This window comes from Bacillus rossius, assembly GCF_032445375.1.
Source record: "Bacillus rossius redtenbacheri isolate Brsri chromosome 9 unlocalized genomic scaffold, Brsri_v3 Brsri_v3_scf9_1, whole genome shotgun sequence".
NCBI classification, from domain to species: Eukaryota; Metazoa; Arthropoda; class Insecta; order Phasmatodea; family Bacillidae; genus Bacillus; species Bacillus rossius.
In genome coordinates this window covers 20,110,935-20,136,819 of record NW_026962012.1, presented here as the reverse complement: position 1 = coordinate 20,136,819, position 25,885 = coordinate 20,110,935, and the positions used below count along the sequence as shown (strand labels likewise).

At 38.4% G+C, this 25,885-nt stretch overlaps 1 protein-coding gene across 2 annotated transcripts in view; it reads right to left on the bottom strand.

Annotated features, from left to right (window-relative positions):
• LOC134542714 (PI-PLC X domain-containing protein 2) overlaps nt 1-25,885 on the bottom strand; it is a 110,988-nt gene that overhangs the window by 25,381 nt on the left and 59,722 nt on the right. For both annotated transcript variants that reach the window (XM_063387187.1, XM_063387188.1), the window contains exon 5: nt 12,568-12,856. In XM_063387187.1, coding sequence (XP_063243257.1) covers nt 12,568-12,856 — 289 coding nt within the window. The remainder of the gene's footprint in view (nt 1-12,567; nt 12,857-25,885) is intronic.

Sequence of the window (25,885 nt, the reverse complement as noted above, 5' to 3'; positions counted from 1 at the left end):
TCAAAGGTTAGCTGGCTGGAGAGACGTGTAGAATTCATTTTCATTCAAAAGGAAATCATGTAAATTTAGTGGAATTTGGCAATGGACTTGATCCAAAGAAAGGAAAATAAGCAACCCCCACGGTGAACTACTAGGTGTTACACCTAAGGAGTGGTAGACACACTGGCAACTGCACAGGTAATTACACCATTTGTTCAGGTTGCTGGAAGTGTAGTTATAACCCCATGGATTTGAATGAATTATCTAACTGATAATAATGAATTTGGAATCACAGGGCAAAGATATGAGAACACTGAGTACACAGTTGGGAGCGCAAAGGAATTGTATACATACACAGTTTAAATGCTAGATACAGGTTCAAAACTCTGAATGAGAGGTTGGAGGAAATCGAAACCCAGATATCAATGGTCAAACAGAGGTTTAATGAGCAGGGTGAAGAGTTAGCGAAAGTTTAGGAAAAAGTAGGTTTGCTAATTAACCGCATGTATGAACACTGCCGCCAATTAGCATTTTTCGGCACAATTGTAAATTAAAATTTTTAAATTATTATTTTAACAGTAATTTTGTAGCTAAATATAAACTTTTTCTACTCACTGCTCATTCTCAATCTTTGTCAGGCTAGTTCCCCAATTTGTTCTCAGCGATGTATCTGATTTTCTCCAAGCATCTCACAAGCCAGCATTCAGGTTCATCTTATCCTCACTTTGGTGCATGCCCGTCGCCAGTAATTCCCTTGCAGCTGTGACAAGAACTGCTATGCCCTGCAAGCTATCAGAGCACCCCATTTCTAAGACCACACCCTACGCGAGCAATTTCAGTCATACCCCGGACTCAGTTTCCCCAACGTCCCGGCATGTCCCCAGGCTCAGCAGAGCACATTTCCCACTGCAGCTGCAAATTTCCTCACTCTCCACTTTTCCTGGGAACACTGCCCCGAGCTTTGACCGGTCATTAATCCCAGGCAGGGACGACCTGTCTCAAGGTCTGGACACGAGCATTCGAATGTACAGCCTCTGACCTCTAGTGCCAGTTTTGTGAGTTATTTCCCCTAGGTGTTTGAGCACCCACTAAACGTCACTGACCCCTAGCGACACACGGAGCCAACACTTCCCTGTGTTTCTCTTCCGAGCCACCAGAGTGCTTCACCAGTCTCCTCCATAAGCCCCAAGCTTTTGAAGTAGTCTCATGCGATATGTACGAGTCGACTTCTCGGTTCGGCCACTCCTCAGTAGGTCGCGCTGCGAGCGAGTGCCTGAACAAACGTGGAGATATCTAAGTCCGTATTTCTCGGCCACCCCTTCGGAAATCTTCGGAAACTTTCGGCCCTGAAGCCGAAGCATACCCTCTTACTTCCTAAATCAAGAGCCATTTTTAGTTAAGGGCTCGGTTCAAGGTCACGGTTGTGATTCTGTCCCGCTGGAGAGCGCTAGTAGTCGCGATCAGTTGAACACTCGTTATCACAGACATATATTCTTCCCGGGCGCCGCTGTCATCCGGGCAGAAGCGGGGGGACACGATAATTACAACGCGGTGTTGCCAAGCGTTATCTGACACGTGACGCTCGCACCAAGGGCTATGGGCTACCGAAGACAGGCGGTTCCGCTGTCGCTCGCTCTGCTAGCTATCCGAGGGCAGCTAGGCAGTGCCTTCTGCTTCCGAATGGGCCCCAATTTGTGACGTGTGCTATTTGCTTGCTGGTTTAACCATGGATATATTGAATAGCAGTCCGTGAACCATTTGGCCGGCTGGTGGGAAAGGCAGTCTGGTACGATTAAGGAAAAGTTAAATAGAATATTACGTACAAAATTATAATCAAATTTAAAAAAACACAGAACTAAGGGCAAAATCCTAATATAGTGATACAAGAAATAAAACAGAATTATTTTTTTGTTATTCTCAGTTTAAAGTTATTTCCATAAAGGACATATATATTTATTTCAATGGTTTCGATTTTGGCAAACGAGATTTTAATAAGTTAACGTAACTTTTTTTAGTTTCCTGATATCATCATCCAATCGGTTTTAAGTACAATAAATATTTGATACATTAAGCAAAATACGTACCGTTTGTTTGTTTCAAATGTTACTATATTTATATAAATTTGAAATTGTACCGTATTAAACTAACACTGGATTGAAAAGAATATGTTGTGTGACAAACAGAAATTCTTCAGTGAAATATATACTAATCCAGGCTAATACTTTTTTACCAATAAAAAATTTATATTGACTCGCGTTTTGATTAGGCTGGGACAATATGTTACAAAACGCAAGCAGAATTAATAATAAATAAACGACATTTTGGCATTTTGTCTACAGTTTATTTTCATCTCGTGGTTCCGGAACATTTAATGCAATACTTTACTTAACCCAATATTTTTCACCCAAGATATATGTAGCCCGCGATTGCATTGAGATCCTTACAATCTGGAGCCTCGGCTTATAACTTATATTGGACAAAAAAATATTTCCTTCATTGCTGCGATGAACCTCCCCGTTTTTCACAGTCATTCGAAAGGAAACTTGACATTTGACTACTGTAAACGTAAACACTGCTTTATATTAACATAATTCCATGTATACAATTTAGTATTTATCGAAATAATTTAGGCATTGAATAAATAACGCCCAAAAGCACCTCCTGTACTTTGAACCTCCGGAAAATCACGAATTCTACTTATTGAAAACAGAGACTTTACCACTCGCATCGGAACTACACATGCAGGTTTTATTTAATTTCAATAAATGATTGATATAAACTTAACCACGCAATGTTATGATTTATTTTCATTACCTACTTCATTTTCTTAAATGAATATGACTGAATTATGCACAAATAAATACCGAAGTGTCACGTTCATCCGACCTTTTCTTATCCAACATTTCGTATTATCCGACATCTCAAAAATAAAAACTATTCTATCGGAAACATAAACGACAATTTATGACATAATAATTTTTGTTGATCCCGACTCTAGGTACCGCAACTTATTATTCAGCCAGATATTTTTGTTATTTTTTGGTTGTCAAAATGTTTATTAGGTTTGAAATGTTTAAAACATTAGCAAATTTTTACTTTTATAATGTTTTTATTAGCAATTCCCTATTAATCCGACATTTTAACTATCCGACTTTCTGCTGACCCGTTTATGTCGGATAAGCGAGACACTACTGTACGACAACACCGGGACGGCCTCCACTGGGTGACTGAGGGGTCCCAGTGTGATGTAGGCGCCAGCAGTGCTGCTCTAGGGGCTGAGGTGAGCTGAGCGAGCAGGGGGCCGAGGTGGTGGACATGCCTCAGCCTCTGTGCATAGCCGGAGCTCTAGCGGCTTTTCCGATTGCGTATATGTCGCATCCATATCCACGCCCGTGGGGGCCCGGGGCGGCAGGGCCTTATGGCTAAGAGCGCCGGGTCAACAAAGAAAAGGGGGGAAACCCCTGAAAGGTCTATGTACGACCACACCAAATATGTATAATGATTTTGTTATAGGTATTCGATGAAACTCAAGCAATATTTAGTTTCCCAGGTAAACTTGTAGAGTTACAATGTAGATGTAAAAAAAATATATATATATATTTCTCCATGGTGCGATTTTGGTTTGTGATTATTTGAAGTATCACAATTGATTTGTCTACTATTTATATCAAATATGATGTATTAATTACACTTAGCTTTATGCTAAGTAAAAAATTGGCATTCCAAACATATAAATTCTCGTCAGTGTTGTAATGTTACACAAATTTAGGTAAGTAAATATAAAGATTTACCGTGATAAATATTTCAATTTTTCAAACATCATACATCTCACTGATTACAAAACCTAAATTCAATCACAGAATTTGATTTAGTCTCATATTACAATAAATCCAGCTACAGCTTCCTTAAAAATAGAATAATTGTGGTAATAGTTTTAAGTTGTTTTCTAGGAATTGTAAGAGGCCTGAATTGGTCTGCACTTCAGAGTCAAGATAAATCTTCTACCTGTGTCGCTGTAGTTACTTCGGGATCAGGAGGCTGGAAGTGGGGTCAGTATAAGAAATACTGGAAAATTCGTGAACACAATGCACAGTGATACAAATAAGGCCACAACTGTGATTAATTAATTGCACAAGTACTGCAGTCTTCCTTACTTTACTCTCTAGTTTTGAGTTCATTTCAAAATCGTAGCAACTCAATAAACGTTACCCACTAATTTTGTGAAGCTACGTAGTAAATAATCAATATCCATGTTTAACTTGAGTAAGTCCCATAAAGAATACATTATTATCAGTTAAAAGTAATAGGAAATAAATATAACTAAAGACCATGACGAATTTCTTTTTTGAACTGAATGGTTCCTGCAGTGCACTGTCTTGTGTGCTTTTCTTGTAGGTTTAATAAATATGGTATTACATATGAGGGTCTGAATATCCTGTTTCCTTGTAAATTTATCCATGAAGAACTCTCAATTAGGCTGTTTTCAACAATGAGGTTTGGTAAATGCTCATTAAAATCTTCACAAACAGCCGAACTGTAAAATAAAAATAAGAATAAAATGTGCTTAACAATAATAAAATAAGAAATTAGTACAAATACATATTTTAACTAAATGTTAAATACATGACTATTGTTAAGAAAACATGCTTATTACACAGTTATGATTTGGCATTTGATTCGGAAATATTGTTTTCAGACAAAGACGTGTTAAGAGGCCGTGTCAGTAAATTTTTATTTCCAATATTCTGGTCTAGAAGTTCTCTCTTTTAACAGTGAGATTTAGTGGCTTATTCAACCGAAGTAACTGTAACCGCAGCGCGTGATAAAGCTACTATACCGCCAGATTACTCGACGAAAAATGTATCTGGTTCCTCGACAATCTGAGAGGATGACAATCTGACCGGCGGCTCACTAGGAAATTGCGGATGCAGGGATTCAGAATCAAGAAATCTCACATTTACAACTGTAGTATGAGTCGTATCTAAAAATTTTAATACTTTAAATGTATCGGAATACAATTAATCTTCAAACATGTGGTAATTATTCTTTATCTGGATGTAATATTCCGTGAAAAATAATGGTAGTTGACATTAAAAAGTATACGAAATTCATAGTGTAACGTTTTAAAAGGATAATAACATAAATTCTTATGCTTAGATATTGCATATGCATTACACACAATCTAAATACAATCTCACTTAAGTCAGACTACCTAATTTTTTTACAATGCACCATCATACAGTTTAACAGAGGTAGGAGAACCTCTTATCGATGTTGTTTCAAAGAATCTAAATTTACAAATATTACTATTTATCTTATTATGATATGTATCTTTATGAATAAGAATTTACAAAAAAAAATAAATTGATTACATTACACTTTAACATTACAAAAGACTAAAACACTAACAAAACTTAGTTTTATATATTGTTGTAGCATATTAGAAGACGAAATAACTCACTAGACTAACATTAAGAGGGCTGTATCACAAATTTACTTTACAGAGGAGAAAATATCTTTTAAAGATATTTCATTACCTCATTGATTACATAATACTGCCGTTGATGTGATCGTAGATATAAAGTATTGAAAAATTAGATTTCATTATGTTTATGTAAATATTTAGAAAACGTTATTGCTTATAGATGCTCATTATTTAAATAATAAAGAATCTTTTACTTTTATGTACTGGACAAACAAAATACTTATAAGTTAATAAGCTTAGTTGAATAACATCTTCAATTTGTATTGAATTCAATGTACAAATTGAAAATCATGTTCAATGAATGCAACTGATTGAATTCAATAAATATTTGATCTTGTGAAACGGCCATAATGGTGATGTAGATAATTATAGATACTCACATGCATTTTGAGAGTCCTTATAAAGCCTATTACAATTCTATAAGTATACATTAAAATGATTTTAAAATAGACATGTGTAATATAATTAAAACTTGTTTAAATAAGATCATAACAAAAAAAAATGAAAATCCTTCAACAGTAAGTTATGTTTTATAAGATTTTAACAAAACACACATACCATAAGAGAATATTAATCATGCCACATAATTCAACACAAAATATTCATTCCAATAGGCGCTACGTAAAAATAACTTCTATTTTTATGCTGATAACTTTGCATTGTTTTATATATATCATTATTTCTAACTTTTAATATTCTCCACACTTTAACTGAAATTAAGTATTTTCAGAGCCTTAGCAAATGTTGGTCTGTACCACATACAGTTCGTACTATATCTCTACGTGAAACACATACAGTTCATTATTTGTAATTTTAATTATATTTCCATGAACATAATGAAATTAGTATAGGGCCTAGGTTGTTCACTGTTGAGTACTTCTGAAGTATTTTCATTGTGAGTTAACATACATACCAAATGCCATTCTTCCAGTAAAGTTACAAAGAAGACAACAAGATAATATATGTATAATATATATAATATGTATAATATATATAATATGTATGTAGTACCATATTTTAAACCCCTATTAAATGAATAATAACTCAATCTCTTTTCTGGACTATTAAGTAATAGTTTTTGATTACTGTTATTTGTAACTTAAATAAAATGACAACTAACAAATTAGTAAAATATATAATTACATGCGATATAGTGTGACAGTTTTACTTGGACGGCAAACGAATATAATAAAATGTCTATGACAATGTTAACTTTACTCATTATTATGGAAAGAAACAAAATGGGCAGATAAGCATATTCTACGCTGACATTTAAAAATGCTCAATTCAAAATGAACATTTCTTCCCGATGACAAACAAAAAAGTTGTATGGTCGCGAATAATACATTCGTATGGCGTCACATCAGCGGAATATTCCCTTGGCATAAATGTGTGAAGTCTGTGACACAAAAACAAATGAACGAACAGCTTTTTTTTTATCGGATGTGCAATCGGAGACCCTTGTGGTGGTTGAAGAGTGTCAGGTCGGTCGCCAGACCAGATAGTGAAAGCTCAGGGGCTTAGGATAGAAAAGGCCTATCTCCAAATTATTAAGTATAAATGTTGTCATGAAATAGTTAAAGACTTGATTACAACCAGGTTTTTAAACCCATCATGATCATGAAGACACTGATCGGAAGGTAATGTACAATACATTTCAATGGCTTTTTCAGTTTTTGCTAAATAATTATAAATATAAGCAAAATTCCACTGTATCTGGACAAATCAAAATATTGATTATATTTTTTTCATCACAGAAATAATATATGATATGATAACTAAATTTGAAAAAAGCGGTTATGTTAAATGTATTGTATACTTTCAGTAGGCAAAATTTCTGGCCCCTACCTCTTATAGACTTTGAGAAAAACTGCCTTTTAAAATAACATTGATATAGATAGGAGCGCAAATTTGTGACACGGCCTCTTAATGATGCAAAATGGTCATATGTTAATGAAATGTATCGCTACAAAACCTCGATATTGTATAATCCTATCATCTTATTAAACGTTTTAGGGAAAAACTTTTTTAAAATGATTATTAGTTCTGATTTTACTTAAAGACTTTATTATTAATTAAATGCTTAGGATAACATGCTATATTTTGTTCTTATGTTGAGAATGACAATGGAGAATATTCTGTATGAAAACTAAAATTATTCATAAAATGTTTGTTCACATCGTAATTATCACTGGAGACAAGAATGATTCATTTAAGTGCATTTAAAGTAAATCTTAATTTCCGCATCGTAATAATGTAAGATGTAAACTAGCCCTATTATGTTAAAATTTTCCGTAGCAGGTTTCCTTTAAAAAACTTACTGAGATATACATCTAAATAGCCTCAGTTATATTTATAATTGTTAAATTATTTCATGTATTAAAAATAGCAAGACGAATAGTGGAACGATAATAATGCTGTGGCTATCAGTCCTCGCGTATCTTTATATTATTTTTTTTCTGTCGAGGTTTTCCCACTACTATGCCGAAACACACAAGACCTTAAAAATCACAGTGAAAACCTACAGCTATAACGAAAATTTCTCTACTTCTTAAAAATAAAAGTAGCTATTTTGTAGAGTTTTTTTTCCTATGTATAAAAAAATAATTAAGAACTTGTGGTTCCCAGATAAAAATGAAATAGCTTCACACGAATTCTTAATTCACACTTTTCCCCCAGCTCTATTTAATTCTATTTTAGCTTTTTAGCTAATTTCCTCAACTCTTTCAGCTCTAATACATATTGCAGTTGTATTTTGTATGCGCCGGCTTGAATATATGTTCTTTTTGGGGGGAAATAGTTATTTGCACTGATCTGACCTGAAGAATAAAATTTAGAATACATTTAGATTTTAAATGCTCAGGCACATTATAAAATGTTCATAAACTAATTCTATCAGTTAAATAGTTCGTTCATGTTTATCTTTTTCAAATACATGGTGAACAGCGTGCGCTGTGGATGTAAAAAACATTTATTATTTTATTTAACAGTCTGAAATAAAAGATGGAAATATTCAGTTTACCTATCTATTTACAATATTAAATGAGTTGTACAATTTAACTTGCTTTACATGTCATTTAAAAGATCAGTATTTTGAATATATATATTCATAAATTAAGAGGTAAAAAAAATCGCTGCTACTAATAACTGTCCAAGCAATGTCACAACGACTCATCCATCTAGTTGCTCACTCAATGGTCCTCAGAAAAGCACTGTTCACCGTAGCTTAAATTGCTAACAGCTCGGCTGTAAGCAGACTATTACCAAGATAACGACTGGACATTGAGTCAGAAGTTCTTTGATGTGGTAAAGCACAACATCGCGAAAATTCACCCGCTAAGAAGTTTGGCGCAAATTATACTGAAGATTATGGGAGAAAATAAACGTAATTGCAGTTACTAAGTGACCACTTCAATACATAAACATAAATGTAATTTATATATATATATATATATATATATATATATATATATATATATATATATATATATATATATATACACACACACAAACATAACTATATTCCAGCCTCATGAACCATCTAAATTAACTTACAATTAACTTTGTTTAACATAGGCCTAATAAATGGCTACCATATCAAAATTATTTTCAAGAGCCTGTCGAATTACTACAATTTCGTAAATATAGTTTGTAAAGAAAAATAATTTTTTCCTGCTGTTCGAATCAAATACAACCATGTTATAAAAAGAGCAACATAATAACATTGTGCGTATTATAATTGTAGTCATTGGCATGATGATAGTATTACATTCTCTTGTAAGTAAGAAATTGTTTAACTGATAACAATGTATTAATATCCTACTTAGTAATATTCATTTTAAAACATCCAATATTTCAACTCTATTAATTTCAGCACTGACTAGTTTTAAAAATTTTTATACCTTATTTTATTTTACAGGTTTCCGTGTGCCGGCGGGTTTGTTAGGGCTCGGCGTATCAACTACCTAATCTTAAGAACACTAAGGCCTAAATTTATTGGCCAATAAATGCAAGACAATGGCCGCGAAAGCCGGCGGAATCTTTATTACTAATGCCTAAAATTTGTTTCAAAATCTCTGTTTCAGATTAAGACGTCCATAGGTTTTTTGATAGTTTCAATAGTTTCATCGCATTTTTATGCAGTAATTAAGCTTAGATAGTTTCTTGTGAAATTGTTTCTTTTCAACGCTCGCTCTTTACGTCTGCCTTCCGGGGTGGAGGACAAATAAATTATATAAAGAAATTTATACAATTTTAACTAAATTCATGGCATACCCGAAATTCTGATCCAAATTCCTTCCAAAAGTACATAGCGACTTCAGCTACGGTCACCTGAAATAATACTGGGGAATATCGCATAGAGTAGTCATTTCATGTTGCACATTTAAACTGTATTGCTTGCAATCTTTTAAAAAGGCCTGCTGAATTTATAGGCAGGCAAAATAATAAAACTTTAAAATGTGTATTGTTTTTCTTGTAAGGCTGCATGTACCATACACAACCTATAAGGCCAATAAAAACATTTTACGAATGAAATATATATTCATTTCCCGCTGGAAACATTTAGCTCTAAGCCGGTTGTTCACTACATAATTATATACTGTACTGACTGTGTTGATTTCAAAAGCATACTCTAGCCGTAAAACCCATAAAAATCATATGGACGAGTGGCCGCTAAGCGCGTTAGAAGTGATGTATCAATATATGTAAGTGATAGGGGAATAATAATGTCTACAAATGTGTGGATTGTGTGCAAGTATGCAAGTGAGCAAGTAGTCAAATGCGCAAGTATTCAATTAAGCGAGAGTGCTATAATGCAAAAATTTCATTGAGCACCTCACTCCTGAGCCCCGTTCCCCTATCCTCCTTCGAATACGACACTGCTGATAGTTAGTTACCCTGTAAGCGTTACGCTTTTGTTATACTGATTACAACATCGCCTCATATTACTTTACCAGCTGTAAAAATGTTACAATTAAATTTTCTTAAAATAATTGTTGCATCATATAAATATATACCATTTACTTTAACGTTTAGATGCTAGAAGAAGCTTCATTCGATTTTTCATGGACTTTCTACTGTGAGATAAAGGTCGCGAGATCTTGGAACACTTACGCCAATTTCTTCCCATGGCTGTAGCGTAGCAACTGGAGAATTGAACCGAGGAACCAAATCACTTGAAGTGCGGGTTTACTGTCTCGTGACAGCTGAAGGTAAGGGGTGGATGAGGGGGAGATAGGCGAAGTGGCAACTAGGCCGTTCCTTCTCTCATTCCACGCGGCCCTTATCTCTTGTCCGCCGCCGGCGGAGCACGTCATATTACCAGCGTGCATTGCAGCCTATACATCAGGCACTTCCACAATATACATTTAAAAAATTTGGTGTTGCTTGTATATTTAACCAGATACATTGCCAAAGCCAAGGACTTTTCATGAGATTGAGATATGACCAACGTTGTTACGAGATGATTATGGGGGTAGAAAATACTGACTGATAATTGTGACAAAATTAAAACTTAATTTTACAATATCAAACTTAAAAATTTAAATTAAATTGAAATTGTTTTTGTAGAAACCTGTATGCTTATAATATCTACAATTTGGCGTTTGTTTTAGTTTTCTATTACAATAACTTACATAATCACGTGCATTTAAGTTTAACCTGTAAATCCCTATCCCGCCATTCGGCTAGCATGGGAGTGAACCGAGCCCTTAAGCGTCACCTCGCTCTATGAGGGACTTCTTGGTGTGATGTAGGGCTGACTACTTCGCTTCTCTGCCAGCCCCCAGCAAGATTCCACTTCTGTCGTCATAGGAGAATGCAGTCGTCTCGTCAAGGGATGTTTCCCTAAGTTAGATAGTAGTTAGTCAGTCTGTGTGTTCAATGTAGATATTTTTATTTTTTGGATAAATTTCAATAATTCTGAATTATGAGTGCTTCCCCATCAACCGTGCTTGTTTCGATACTGTTTTCGCTCACCTCCCGGCGGGTCCACTTCCTGAGCGCTAGGAGCAACACCCTGTTTTGGTTAGTTTCAACAACCTCTCTCTTCCCTGACCATCACCATTTTTGTGAGCACTTTCGCCCATTTAATGACTGTCTGTGAAGCAGGTCTAATTTTTTTTTGGATTTGGCTTGTTCACAGACAGGGTCCAAGAGCCTGGAGCCGACATGGCGACCACTAGCTCTTCCTCGTCCTCGGTGACCAAGGACTGCTACGGCACCCTGGTAGCCCATATGTACATAATATAATACATTTTCATCGGACAGTTAGGCTATTACTTCGACGACCCTGAGATATCGAAAATTATATAACTACAGGACTTTAACTATGCTAAGTGCTAAGAATTAAAATTATGGGATTGTTTATTTTATTTACTATGGCGAAGAGAACATCTCATATAATATTTTGATTAGGGCCGGCCCATATAGCAAATTTTATAGTATGCATATATTAGTCCAACTATATATTTGAAGTAATCAACTTCTTTATCCAACCCAGGTATTGTTATTAAGATGTTTTGTTTACTCATGTTCCATTATCTATAAAAGAAAAATAAATAGAGGGACAGATATAGATGAAACAGCACTTGTTATTTATGCATTTGAAACATAAAGATCCACAGTCTCCCAAAATGTCCCCAGGGAGTGTAACAACACGAACTAAAGACCTTCACGCAATTGCAGCAGGCGAGACATGATGTCCACGAAGTTGGTAAAGCATGTAACGAGAATAAGGAAAGGATTAGGCAGGATTTAAATTAATTTAAAGACAAAACAGATAACCAGAAAGAACACAATTGAAATTAGCCTCATTTAAGCTCAATAAAACTCCGAAATAATGGCTAGTGCGGCGATAAATTAAAAGATACAAGAAATTAGAAAAACAATATGCAGGGCACAGTTCAACCATTAACAAGACAGGACGAGTCTTTTTATACACATACCTTTCATATTCCCTCAACTAACATGTATTTCTCTGCAAATTCTCTTCGTTTAAAGACATTTCTCAAATTCCTTTATTTTTCTTTAATTTGCCCTTCCCGCTTATACCGAACACCTGGAGATATGGTGTGACCGAGAACAAGGGAGCAACAGCCTACCTGAAAGCCTCGGGCGCGCAGCCAGCTCAGTGTCACCTCCTCCAGGGAGCGCACCACAGGGCAGAGGCGAGGCCCGAAGGTGCGCACCACCAGCGCCAGCAGCGCCGAGTGGTGCTCCGGCGTCATTTGGTAGAAGTGCTGCAGGTCAAGAATCACAGCCTCGTTCGGCCGCTGCAGCAGGAAACTGTTCACCTCCTCCAGCACACCGCTCACCGGCGCGCCATACATGCCGTGCACCACGTACAGCTCCTTCTGCTCTGGCTTGGAGGAGACTCGCAAGTCCAGGTACCTGCCACACACGTGCTCTAGTTGTGACTACACCAGCACTACACGACTGCCCACCTCCTCCAGCACAGCGCCATACATGCCATGCACCACGTACAGCTCCTTCTGCTCTGGCTTGGAGGAGACTCGCAAGTCCAGGTCCCTGCCACACACGTGCTCTAGTTGTGACTACACCAGCACTACACGACTGCCCACCCACCTCAGTAGCACTGGCACAGTTGCAGGGGTGTGCACTATGGATGTGGCCAAAGTCCGATTGACCTCTGTAGTTTTTCAACTAAGCTCGTACAGACCTCTCGGACAAACAAGAGACATTAAAGATAAAGATCTGCACACAAAACACGTTTAAGCAACGCTTTTTCGACAGAATTTTTTAACTAAGCTTGTTGAGAACTCAACTTACATTTAAGCGAAGTTAAAGATAAACATCAGCAGTAAGAAAATGCTTAACCAACACAGTGTAGATGCAGATCCTGTATGCTTTCTAACTAAGCTCATCCAGCTTTCTGCCGACATTTCTGAGGCAATAAAGAAATAACAGTGGTTAAAAATTGTTCGCAGGCTTCACCAATTCCTTGGTGAATTATTCGCCAAGGACGCGGCTACAACCCAGAAGCCAAGCTATAACAGTGGTTAAAACTTGCATAAGTTGCATATTTTAGACACAGAGCATGTAGTTTTTCAACCAAGTTGTTTCAACCCTCGGTCTGGCATGTAATGGCACAGTGGTGGTTCTTGGTGTGTACAAATATCAAGAACAGTATGAAATATGACAATTTATTTGTGTATAAATTCTTGAAAAAGACATAAAAACATAAACAAATCATGTTTAATCTTCAAAACATCATAATTCACATTATTTTTAGAGTTCATTGCAATAGCGATTTTTCAGGTTCCTATGCATTCAACAGTGAAGGTGAGGTTATGGGAGGTGTTAAAGAATGTTTATACTTATTGCTACTGATGAAGGTAAAAATATTATATTGAGAAATTATCGGAGATCATCTAGTGGGTCAAAAGAAACGTAAATGAATATCCCTACCTTTAGGCAGTTTGGAGTTCAGCTGGTAATTGGGAGATTTTTTTTTAGTTCAGTAGAAATATTATTTTTTTATTTAGCTAAATAAATTAATGTTGTCAGAATTTCTTTTAATATTTGCAAATATCTTTTGAAGTGCAGGGCCCATAAGGCAATATAGTAATTCATTGAATTTAACAATTTTTGACATTTTCATAGTTTGTATACAGCTGCTGTTGTGGAGAGGTATTTATGTGTTTATTCGGAGAAGTGATTGGGAATATAACCCCAGTGTGCCGCTAATTTGGATGTTCCTCAGAACAGTTTTAAATTTTTTTAAATTCATGTTTTTGATGAGCATCAAGTGGCTCATCTTTAATTTTCTTTGCTCTATGTACCCCATGAAACCCTTACAATGTAAACTTTAAACAGTCTGTCTGACTACTGTGACCAGATGCATCATGCCGTTTCCACGCCGCGTGGAAGCGCACCAGATTTTTCCCATCTGCCATCATGTACAATCTTAAGCACCCTGTGCAAGCGCTGCATCTTTCGTTACATATAGCCTCCTGTTCCCATTTAACCAAACAGGCACAACACCATGCATAAATTAACTGGTACAATTATGGTTCAACATTATAATTTAAAACTCTGCCAACAAATGTTAGTTGACGGCACAACATTTACATTTCAAACCTGGTACATATAAGTAGTATGTATTGGGTGCTCCGGAAACAGGCACCAGACAGTGGAGCTGGAGCCGACCGCAATCTTGGATTATGACATCACGGCAGCCATCTTGAATGGCCTTTACCTTGACCATTCATTGACCTAGACCTTGGCGGCCATTATGTATTTGGGCACCAATTTTTGACATCATCGCAGCCATTTTGTTTTCCGCCATTTTGGATTCTGGAATATTCCGCCATTTTTAAATTTGCCGTTGCACTTTTTGTTAAGCCCAAAATCTTTAACTTTTTTATTTATTAACAAAAAATTTGGACATTATTATAAAAATAATAAAATCATTATTAAATAAAATTCTAATAAAATTTTAATAAATGTTTTGTATAAAAGACTTACAATAAAAAGTCCTCGGTTCGAACCCGACGAGTGCAAAAAAATAATGGCGACAGATTCCTCCCCCATGGTGGCTGCTGGCAGACTGACTCCCCACCACTTTTTACCATGCATATATTATATGAACTTACAACCCCCCCCCCCCCCCAATTCCCCCCTTACCACCAAAAAAATTATTTCTCTAGCGAAATACTATTCCCCCCTCCTCTTCATCACTCACCATAAATTATTTCTCCCCCCCCCCTTCTTCTCACCACCGCCCCCTAAAAAAATTATTATATCTCGCACATTATGCTTCCCCCTCCCCTCTCCCTAAATAATTTTTATCGTATAATTACCGATCGCCAGCCAGGGAAGCCTTCAGTTTTGCAGTAGCTCCCAGCCTGAAGAAAAGACGATGTTTACGTGTTGTGTGAGCGGAGCAAAGATCTTGTCGGTCATCTTAGCATATGGTAAAGTGCGCACGCTTGCGGCACTAGATAAGGAGACGGAGTTGACGTACTTACCTACAGAGTTTCTCCTGGTCTACGCCCCTCATGAGATAAGATACGTGTACAAGTTCCTACCGGTGTACCTGCAGCTAGATGTAGACATTCAAGACTGTCTACCATGCACCGAGTGCGACAGAGGAAGCTCCAGCGTCCCCAACACACTGCACATGAAGTCACGCTGCAAGAAGCGGCGAGATGCGTGCAGGCGGCAGCAGCAGCCTAGATCTTGAGCACCGTGTTGCCGCAGACATAATCTAGGTGCCACTCAAGCATTTGCAGAGTCTCTTCATCCGTACATCGTGAGTACAAGATATGGCATTGTTTCTGTGCAATGTGCAATGCCTTTCATCACAAAAGGGTTACGTCTTTAAGCATCTGTCAGTGATGTCCGTCATTGGTGGTGAAGAAACTAGTACTTATGAATACATTTTTAAACCTCCTTGTGACTGGTCGGAATTGGACAGATCCTCTCAACGTGAGAACCGTCGTCTAACCTACGAAGTGCATTCATTAGCGTGGAATGATGGTGATGTGGACTATGACCAACTTACATCTGTGCTGTCGAACCTCGTCGACCGAGAAGACGACGTTGTTTATGTCCTTGGTAATGAACAGAAACGTATTGTGAGTGATTTGTGTAGTGCCAAAGTAATTGATCTACGTAAACAAGGCAATTGTCCTGGCTTCAACATACTGTTAAAGATGTACGAAAACCAAATTAAAAGTGTGATAAATTTTATAATGGTTTCCACTGTGCACATTGTAATAGTCAGTTACTGAAGCTATGGCTCTATGAACATCCTTATTACTACAGTGAAGATTAATATGATTTCTTATATTTGAAAATATTCCTCTGTAAATGTTATATGTGTGTAGAATGATGAATTTTATTTGTAAATAAAAAATGTATGCCATTGTATTAGTTTCTTTTTTTCACCTTTATTACATTACAGTTTTTTTTGTGTGATGTAAAGTCTCTTAATTCCACTATTCAACAAATAATATGTACGCAGAAAAAAAATTAAAATATAATAATCATTTTAATTTTTTCAGCAATGTATTTCAAGCATACTGTTACGATCGCGCTTGGCTGCAGTGCTTGGCGTCGCCGCTCTCGTTCGGCCTGTCTGCGCCCCCTTCCACCCGCATCCTCTCCCTGGTATCTCGTGTCATACTATCTCGCGACATCCTGACCTTCGCAGCGCGCACCTGCCTCAGATTGAGTTACTTAAAAGAGGCCGCAATGCGGCATTAAAGGACTCAGACATGTTTATCGGCGCGTTTTGTGGGAACACGATGCTTGTTGCGTTCATCGGTGTTCTTTGAGCAGTCGCCGCGTCCTTCGACAGAATTCACGACACGTTTCTGGACATTTCGACGGCGAAGGTCGCGCGATATCTTGGAGACATTCCCGATTGTTCTGGACGGGAACCCAAGGGCTATATAATGAGGTTGGGCCGACCTTCGAGTCAGTCTGAGTCGGAGACTGAGTGAGTTCTCCCGCGGCGGAGATCCGGGCGATAGTGCCGCGGGTGCGGCAGAGTGGCGAATTCCTTGGACGAAGGTTCCAGGGCAGGGAGTGAGTGAGTTGTGGAGTCGGGAGTTTTCCCGCGGCGGAGTTTCTGGGCGATAGAGTCGCGGGCGCGGCGGAGTCCCGAACGAAGTTGCGAGCGAGGAATTGAGTGGGATCTCGGTGAAGAGGAAGTGAGTCTCGGCGGCGGCGGAGTGTGGCGACGGAGTTCCGCGGCGGAGACCCACGAGGGGTGCTGTGGCGAGAGTTGCATCAGAGGTGCGGCCCAGCGAGGTGTGTGGAACGAGTGACTGGGGAATAGACATTTCTTTAAGTGTAGTTAATTATTTGCCATCTTAGAAGATTAATTGTAAGTGACAAGTAGTGGTAATAAATAAAACTGTGTGTGAAATAAAATCTATTAATTGGGCTATCCTTTACGAACCCGCAGGGAAATCGTAACAATACATTATAAAAAATATATTTTATTTCTCATCAAGAAAAATAAATCAGCAAATAAAAAAGCAAAGATATTAGTACTATAGAAATAAAACTCAAAGTTCAAAAATTTTACACATATATATATATTCGTTAATATATACATTTAATTTTTTTTTCATGTGCGAGAGTGTAGATTCGCAGGTCTCTCTCTTCCCCTCTCTCAGCAGGCCACGCTCGTCCCAGCCGTCTCTCCATCTCCATCTCACCGGCTCTCTCCATCTCCATCTCACCGGCTCTCTCCATCTCCATCTCACCGGCTCTCTCCTCCTCCTCACACCGGCTCTCTCCTCCTCCTCACACCGTATCCCTCCATCTCAGCAACTGCTCACCTGCTAAATACTTAAACAGCATGTTAGTCGCTTAAACAAAAAGCTTGCATCACAGCTCTCTGAGGTTGGAAGGGGCTGGGACCGACACCGCTAAACAGACTAGTCACACACAAGCCCTTGCCTTCATATGCAGTATACTCCACATATGTAAACAAAGTACTTATGAATGTCTTTTATTTAGCTGTGGCCCATTACAACGATGCAAGCCTACGAGAAACAACTACCATACGATACATTGACACAAAGCACGTGCTTAAATTAACATGACACATTGTCACATACCAATGCTGAAATTGCCCAGTCACAACGATGTATCAACGCCGAAATCTTGTGTAACAGCGACTTGGAAAAACCCATCGATGTAAAAGTCCATATACATAATAACCACACCGATGTAAGAGCCCATCGAAGCAACAACTCCACCGATGTAAGAGCCCATCGACGTAAGAACTCCACCATTGTCAAAGCCCATCGATGTAATAAAAATCCATCGATGTAAAAAAATCGCATCGTTGTAAAACGCATCAGTGTAAATCAGCGTAAAAAATGCCTGCACTAAAAACAACGTAGGTGCAGAAAACCAATCACCAACCATCCAACCAAGAAAATGCAGCACCACAAAACAACATAGGTGCATAAAAAACCAACCAACTAACCAACCACCAACCACCAACCAAGAAAATGCAGCACCACAAAAAAAAAGAGGGTGCATAAAATCCAACCAACCAAACACCAGCCATCCAACCCAGAAAATGCAGTACCACAAAAAAACATTGTAGGTGCAGTAAAAACCAACCAACCAACAACAAACCATCCAACCAAGAAAACGGAGCACCACAAAAAACAACGTAGGTGCAGAAAAAACCAACCACCAACCATCCAACCAAGAAAATGCAGCACCACAAAAAACAACGTAGGTGCATAAAAAACCAACCAACCACCATCCAACCAACCAAGAAAATGCAGCACCACAAAAAACATAGTAGGTGCAGAAAAAAAACAACCAACCATCAAACCATCCAAGAAAATGCAGCAGACAAAAAACAATGTAGGTGCATAAAAACCAACCAAGAAAAAACACAGCACCACAAAAAACAACGTAGGTGCAGAAAAATCCAACCACAACCATCCAACCAAGAAAATGCAGCACCACAAAAAACAACATAGGTGCATAAAAAACCAACCAACCACCATCCAACCAACCAAGAAAATGCAGCACCACAAAAAACAACATAGGTGCATAAAAACCAACCAAGAAAAAACACAGCACCGCAAAAAACAATGTAGGTGCAGAAAACCAATCAACCAACCACCAGCCATCCAACCATCCAAGAAAATGCAGCACCACAAAAAAACATAAACCAACCAACCACCATCCAACCAACCAAGAAAATGCAGCACCGCAAATCAACATACATGCATAAAAACCAACCAACCACCATCCATCCAACCAAGAAAACGTAGCACCACAAACAACGAGGATGCATGATTAAAAAACACAACGAAGAAAAGCATGATAGCTCGAACAACGACGCAAAGATCAAACAACGAAAAATCCATCGATGCATAACCCATCGACGAAGTCAATGTACACCAAATCAACAGAGACATGGGTGTCTACCATGTGGCATCACCAGCACCATACTCGTAACATTTCTGTAGGTATTCCTGACGGGCCTTCTCGGCTACCGCCTAAAGTCCCCACTGTGCTTCACCCCATAAGAGAATCCTACACGAAACGTACGGGCACAGACACCAGTTTCAAAATTTCATGTTATAAGATTAATTTCCAGTCATTATTTGTTATGTATATATATTGTGGTATAATAATAATTAATTATATTCATTGTATTCACATGGTAATGTATGTATTCCATCATCGCACATTATGCAATTATCGTCGTGCTAACTAAGTGCTAATTTATTCATAGATTCCGTGTACAATATCATTTGGTGCGACCTTATGGACCGGACTTGTGCACGCTTTGTTGTGTGGTGCTCCAGGACATCAAGAAAATCTTCAAACGTAATTTTGTCTTCACCACAAATTTCTGAATTCCTTTAGCTCTCTTGGATATATTATCACCATATTTATACGTATATAATTTTGCTCTGAGGCCGACAATCTCCTCCATCGCCACCCCATTGCACTCATCTTTGAATTTGCCCACCACCTTTTTATTGGTGGGCGAGTAGCAGGGGTGACCAATGGGATACGCGCTCGTGTCAAACACGCTCATGAGCGCAGAGTCGTCGGCCAGATCCTGGTAAAAGTCGTGCGTCTTGATTTCATAGATGAAACTGTCCGTGTCCATGTATGCCAGCGTGATGTTGTCCTTATATTTCTCCTTCATGATGTCATAATGGAAATTGTACATTAGAGTTTTGGACAACACCAGGATGGCTAAACCCGCATATATAGGGCGGTCAAAGAGGATGCTTTCATGCTGGAGTTTGATAAGAGCCAAGTTTTCATCAAGTACTGTCCTGTCCTGGAACACTGGCTTTGCCACAACTTTCCTCAGCCTCTTCTCGCTGCATACGCGTTCCATTCGCTGCCTCTTCCTCTTGTTCTAAAAGCTTACCAAAACATGCATTGTTTGCCAGCTTGAAAAATTCTTTTTCAAAATCATTTGTAGCATTCTGCTTCATAATTGTATTTTTCATAATGAAGGGCTTCATCCACGCACGCTGCTCAAATTCTAGGACTCTATGTATTTTTGTAATTCGCAGTCCGTGCTGGAGAGCCTGCTTCAGGTTTCTGTAGAGAACTAAATAATTACTTTTCTTCTCGAGCATCGTCATCAATTTGGCCAGACGCGAGCCGGGCGGGCACTTGTTGACGGGCAGGAACGGCAGGTCCTTGTGCTTGTCATGCAGGGCGGATGGGTACTCAACATCCACTTGTAGGATGTACCCCATCCGCCCCTCGTCCGGCATGGTCATGACGTCAATGTCCGTGCCCGCCCACCTGAAGCCGCTGGCGGGAAGAGGCAGAGACATGGCCCATCCATAGAGGTTGTTGGCGTCCAGGTACATGACGTGGGTTGATGACTGGCTGGGATCATAGGTGCGGGGAAGGCAGACGTTGTTGACCTTACAGTGGTGCTTGACCACTTGAGCAACCCCGCCCCTGATCCCAGCTTCAATGAACATGTGCATATCGTACTCAGTCATCAACTCCAGCTTTACCTTTGTATGCTTCAGCATTGCATCGAACGTGAACCCTGGCGCGCTGACGTAGTGGCTGCAGTCGATGACGTAGGTCTTGAGGCAAAGCTGTCGAAAGTTCTCAAAAACATCCGTCAGCAGAAGCACGTCCATCTTGAGGTATGTCACTGTAGTCACCCAGGGTCATGCAGCCGAACTTGCTCCACACAGCATGCGTATGCCTGTATTATGTTTCACTGACATGGCTGTCATTTAATATATTGTAAAATTCTTCTTTTGCAGGCAGTTGTGGCTCGTCCAATTTCTCCCAGCAGGTAATGTAGTCGTATGGGAACACACATTTTCTTGTTACTAGATTCCATTCATTTTGTGTGAAGAATTTAGATGTTTCTATGAATTTGTCGGCTGAAAGGTACGACGCGAGGGATGCCAAACTTTGTGCCATGAACCTGAATGTATCAATAAACTGTACTGAAAATTTGTCGCCCAGATTCTTAGAGAATGTAATCAGCTTTTCCTGCGTGTGGGGAACAATAACTATATATCTTTGTTGTCGTAGCCCAGTTTCTTGATGATGAACTTTTCATCGTAGCTCAGGTTGTGGAAGTACACAACAAGCTTCTTAGGCCGCCTGCGCAGAAGATTGCAGCTATTGCAGGCAGCACCAAGGTATTTTCCACTAAAATGGTCGTAGTCCTTTACTTTGTTGTTGTAAGGCATGAATGACTTTTTACAGTAGCAGCACTGATGGGCTGCAAAGAAACTTACATATGCCAAAGCTGTCATGGGCATCATGGGCAGGCTCGTCTCGTATATTTCCTTCACCTGATTTCCAATATTAACTATGGTCTCCACGAATTTTTCTTCAGCATCGGTACTCCTGTATAGTATTGGCTCTTGCGGCAGCGAGGAAGTGAGTGTGGCTGGGATCACATCATTATCCACCTTGACATATATACAATAACTATAGGCTTGGTGCTTCTGGTAGGCCTGTGTGCTCGATTGCTGGGGGTCCGGCTGGCATGATTGGATGGGCACGAGCATGGCTTCAAAGTCTGCGTATACGACGATCGGCATCTTTGTCATGTGGTGGTAGTTTTTAAATTCCAAGACAGGTGGCTTGCCGTTCTTGTCAGCTTTCGGCATCTCGACGCGCACAGGAGCGTGAGTGTTGCAAAACGTTTTGTGTGCGTCGAGACACTGTTGCCCTGCAAGACCTGAAATATGCTGTCTTTCACCATAGTAAGTGAAGGCAATATTTATGCTTTATAGAAAGTAAATATTTAATTTCCTTTGATATTAATTTAGTTTCTTTATATTTCATTTCTTATGTTTATTTGGACAACCCAGGCTGTAAATTTATTTCGTTATCGTTTGTCTATGTATTACTCTATATTTATTTTATTTTTAAATATTGCCAAAGTTAGCATACCAGTAGTATTTTGAATTAACGATTAATTTAAAGATGAACACGTCAGAAATGTTAGTAATTTTATTATCTTTTATTTAAATAAAATATAAAGAAAATCGTTTATTAGTAACGGAAAAATATTCTTTTAGAACGAAAGGAGACTTTATCGAGACAGCAGCAAAACGCAAAACATTTGGGAATGATTTATAATTTAATACATTTATTCGAGGATTGGAAATAACCGCTACTGCAAATATTAGCTGAGTTTGGAAGCATATAACGATTTTAAGCTACGCAACATTATACTCAGAGGTCAAGATTTTAAATAATTATTTCTAAGAAGAGAAATCGTAGTAAATCCGTATTCAAGAGACCGCCAAATTCATTTGATATTCTATGACTACTACGAAGATTGAATACCGTTTGTAATACGAAGAAAGAATAATCCTGTCGAAATGAGAAGTCACAGTTCGAGCCCAGGCCCATATCCGGAAGGACGGAGGTGTTACGGCTCGTATTCCTGCCGCACGCTAGAGGACAGAGGAGCTACACAACTACCGCAGTCCTTGACGTGTTGAACCAAGGAGTCTCCGATAGCCTTCACGTCTCGTGGGTATCCTGCAGCAAGGTTTGGTCCCTTACCCCATCAACCGAAGACTCGCCGTATAGAAGTCCCTGAACTAATTTCAGTTTAAGCGCAATGAACATTGTTTTGACCAATCTAGACTCTTTAGTATTATAATGTATATCCTCTGTAAAGAAAACATTCTTAACTTGTTCATCTTTAGATTTAGAATCAAATCCCGGAATCGCGATCCCGATCATGATAGTATAACTCAGTATAGATGGAATTTGGTAGTGTAATAATGTGTTATTATCTTTTGCTGACAAGTACTGCTTGAACGTACCTAGTGGTCCACGCTCTACAGGACTGATTTTAGTTAAGAATTGATAACTTACTAATTTTACCTTTCATTTTAATGTGACTTTAATTGTACGAAATACTTTAAATTAGCCTACACTTAAATATTTAACATTTGATAATGAAAACACTCACTCAAGTGTTAATAGAATTGCTTGATGCTTGAAGTTGATAGTCATATCAAATTCCATCTGTAGCTTAGAATAAGGTAGTTTAAGGTAATATTCATGTTAAGTGTTGTTTTGTATATGTCAAAGTGTATTGTCACCATCATAACACGCACTACACATGAATATGGACAGTACATTTGGATTTTGATTACACTTTATTCCAAGGTCTAAAGTTACGATATTATTTAACGTACCTTCGAAACACCATAGGTACCTTGACTTTTACACTCAAGTATCGTAACACAATTCTTGATACTGGGAGAGTTCGGCTAGAATTGAGGAAATTACTAAATAAATTAGATAATTTCATTTTAGGCACTAGCTGGCTCCACAGTTTGGCGCCCAACGTTGAAGCTCGAGTAACGGTAAACTTGCAGTTAACACTATGTCGGCAGAAGAAAATAGGACATCGTACTTCCTCAGAAGAAACAAGGATTATATTGGTAGCAGTTCTAGTACAGACGTAGCTGACGAAGAGAGGTTAGTGACCGAAGAAATGGAAGCGGGCACTAGATCAGGAATTCCTAGCGATGTGAATACATCGAAAGATCATCAGCTGCGACAGGAGGAAGAGATAGCATCCGCGGTAAAGGAATCTCAAACCGCTACCATAGAGCAATTGTTCAAATTCTTGCAGCAAGAGAAAATTAAGGAGAAACAGGAACGCGAGCGTAAGGAACAGGAACGCGAACGTAAGGAAAAACAGGAACGCGAACGTAAGGAAAAACAGGAACGCGAGCGTAAGGAACAGGAACGCGAACGTAAGGAAAAACAGGAATGGGAACGTGAGAAACAGGAACGGGAACTTGAGAAACAGGAACGGGAACGTGAGAAACAGGAACGGGAACATGAGAAACAGGAACGGGAACGTGAGAAACAGGAACGGGAACGTGAGAAACAGGAACGCGAGCGTAAGGAACAGGAACGCGAGCGTAAGGAACAGGAACGCGAGCGTAAGGAACAGGAATGCGAGCGTAAGGAACAGGAATGCGAACATAAGGAAAAAGAACAGAGTAATAGGTTAGATAATATTGCCAAAATTTTAAATACTGTTTTGAATAAGATTGCAGCAGAAACAGATCAAATTCGAGCAGAAGTAACACAAACACAACAGCAAATGGAACAAAACTTTTCTGTAGTGGGAACACGATTAGAGACAGTAGAAAATGCCATATCTCGCATACAAGATAACATTAATGAAACTTTACTCGAGCATCAAAATAAATGTAAGGAAAATACAGTTGCAATAGTCCGAAAAGAACTAGATCAGTTACTAAAGAATCTGGAAGGTAAAGTAAATAGGGTAGAACTTAGGATAAGTAACGTGGAAAAGGAAATGGGACAGCACACGAATGAACTACGTATTAGCAACAAGGAAACCGTTAGTGTAGCTAGTTCTACGGATATTAATCTTGTACAAAACACCCCAAATAGAAATATTTTACCAATGACCACTGACCTTATTTTAACATTGCACCACCCTGCCAGAAAATGGTTAGATAATGTGCCAACTTATACTGGAAAGAGTACAGAAAATCCTAAAAGATTTTTGAAACAATTTTAAGAGTATTGTAAGGTATTTAATCTTTCGGACGAAGAGAGATTGAAATGTGTTAGTCATTGTTTAAAAAACACTGCGTATTTTTGGTGGGAATTACTCCGAGACACCGTCACCAATTTTAGTAGCTTCGAGAATTTATTTTTGCAACAATTTTGGAATACTAGGATTCAAAGTAATCTCAGAATTCAACTACACTCGGAGAAATTTGAAAACAAGAAATTTCAAAATTTAGAATCCCATATCAGTGACAATTATGAACGAACCAGATATTTAGATTGTAATATGGAAGATGAGGAATTCATTGCCATTATATTATCCCAGTTACCGTTAAAATATCAGTTGCAATAACAGGACGTCAGTATAAAGGAATAGTTAATTTTAAAGAACAACTATTAACCTACGATCGACTGGAAAAACTAGATCGCTCCCACAATCAAAAAGAATTTAGCGAACGTAAGAACGCGAGTCAGTCGACATCGTTATATCAGAATTGGAGAAATAGGAAAGACAACCAGAACCACGGACGTAAACCACCGCAAGTTAATTCGTTACACGTTGAATACTCTAAAGATAACTGGAACAATAATAGTTATCGGGGTCATCGGCGTTATAACAATTACTGGAACCGAAGATACGAAAATCAAAACGAAAAGAGACAAGATAGCCGAGAACCAGAACAACAAGATAGTCCGCGTCAGGAAGGGACAGTTTGCTTTCCATCCAAACGATTACACTCAGAACGCGCAGGTAATCAATTTACAAGTTCCGCGGGAACATTACATAATCCATATAGAGTCGATGCTCAAACTTTTGTACCTTTGCAAAGGGATAATGAGTTTGCGAGTGTAAGCTATAATACGAAACAAGGA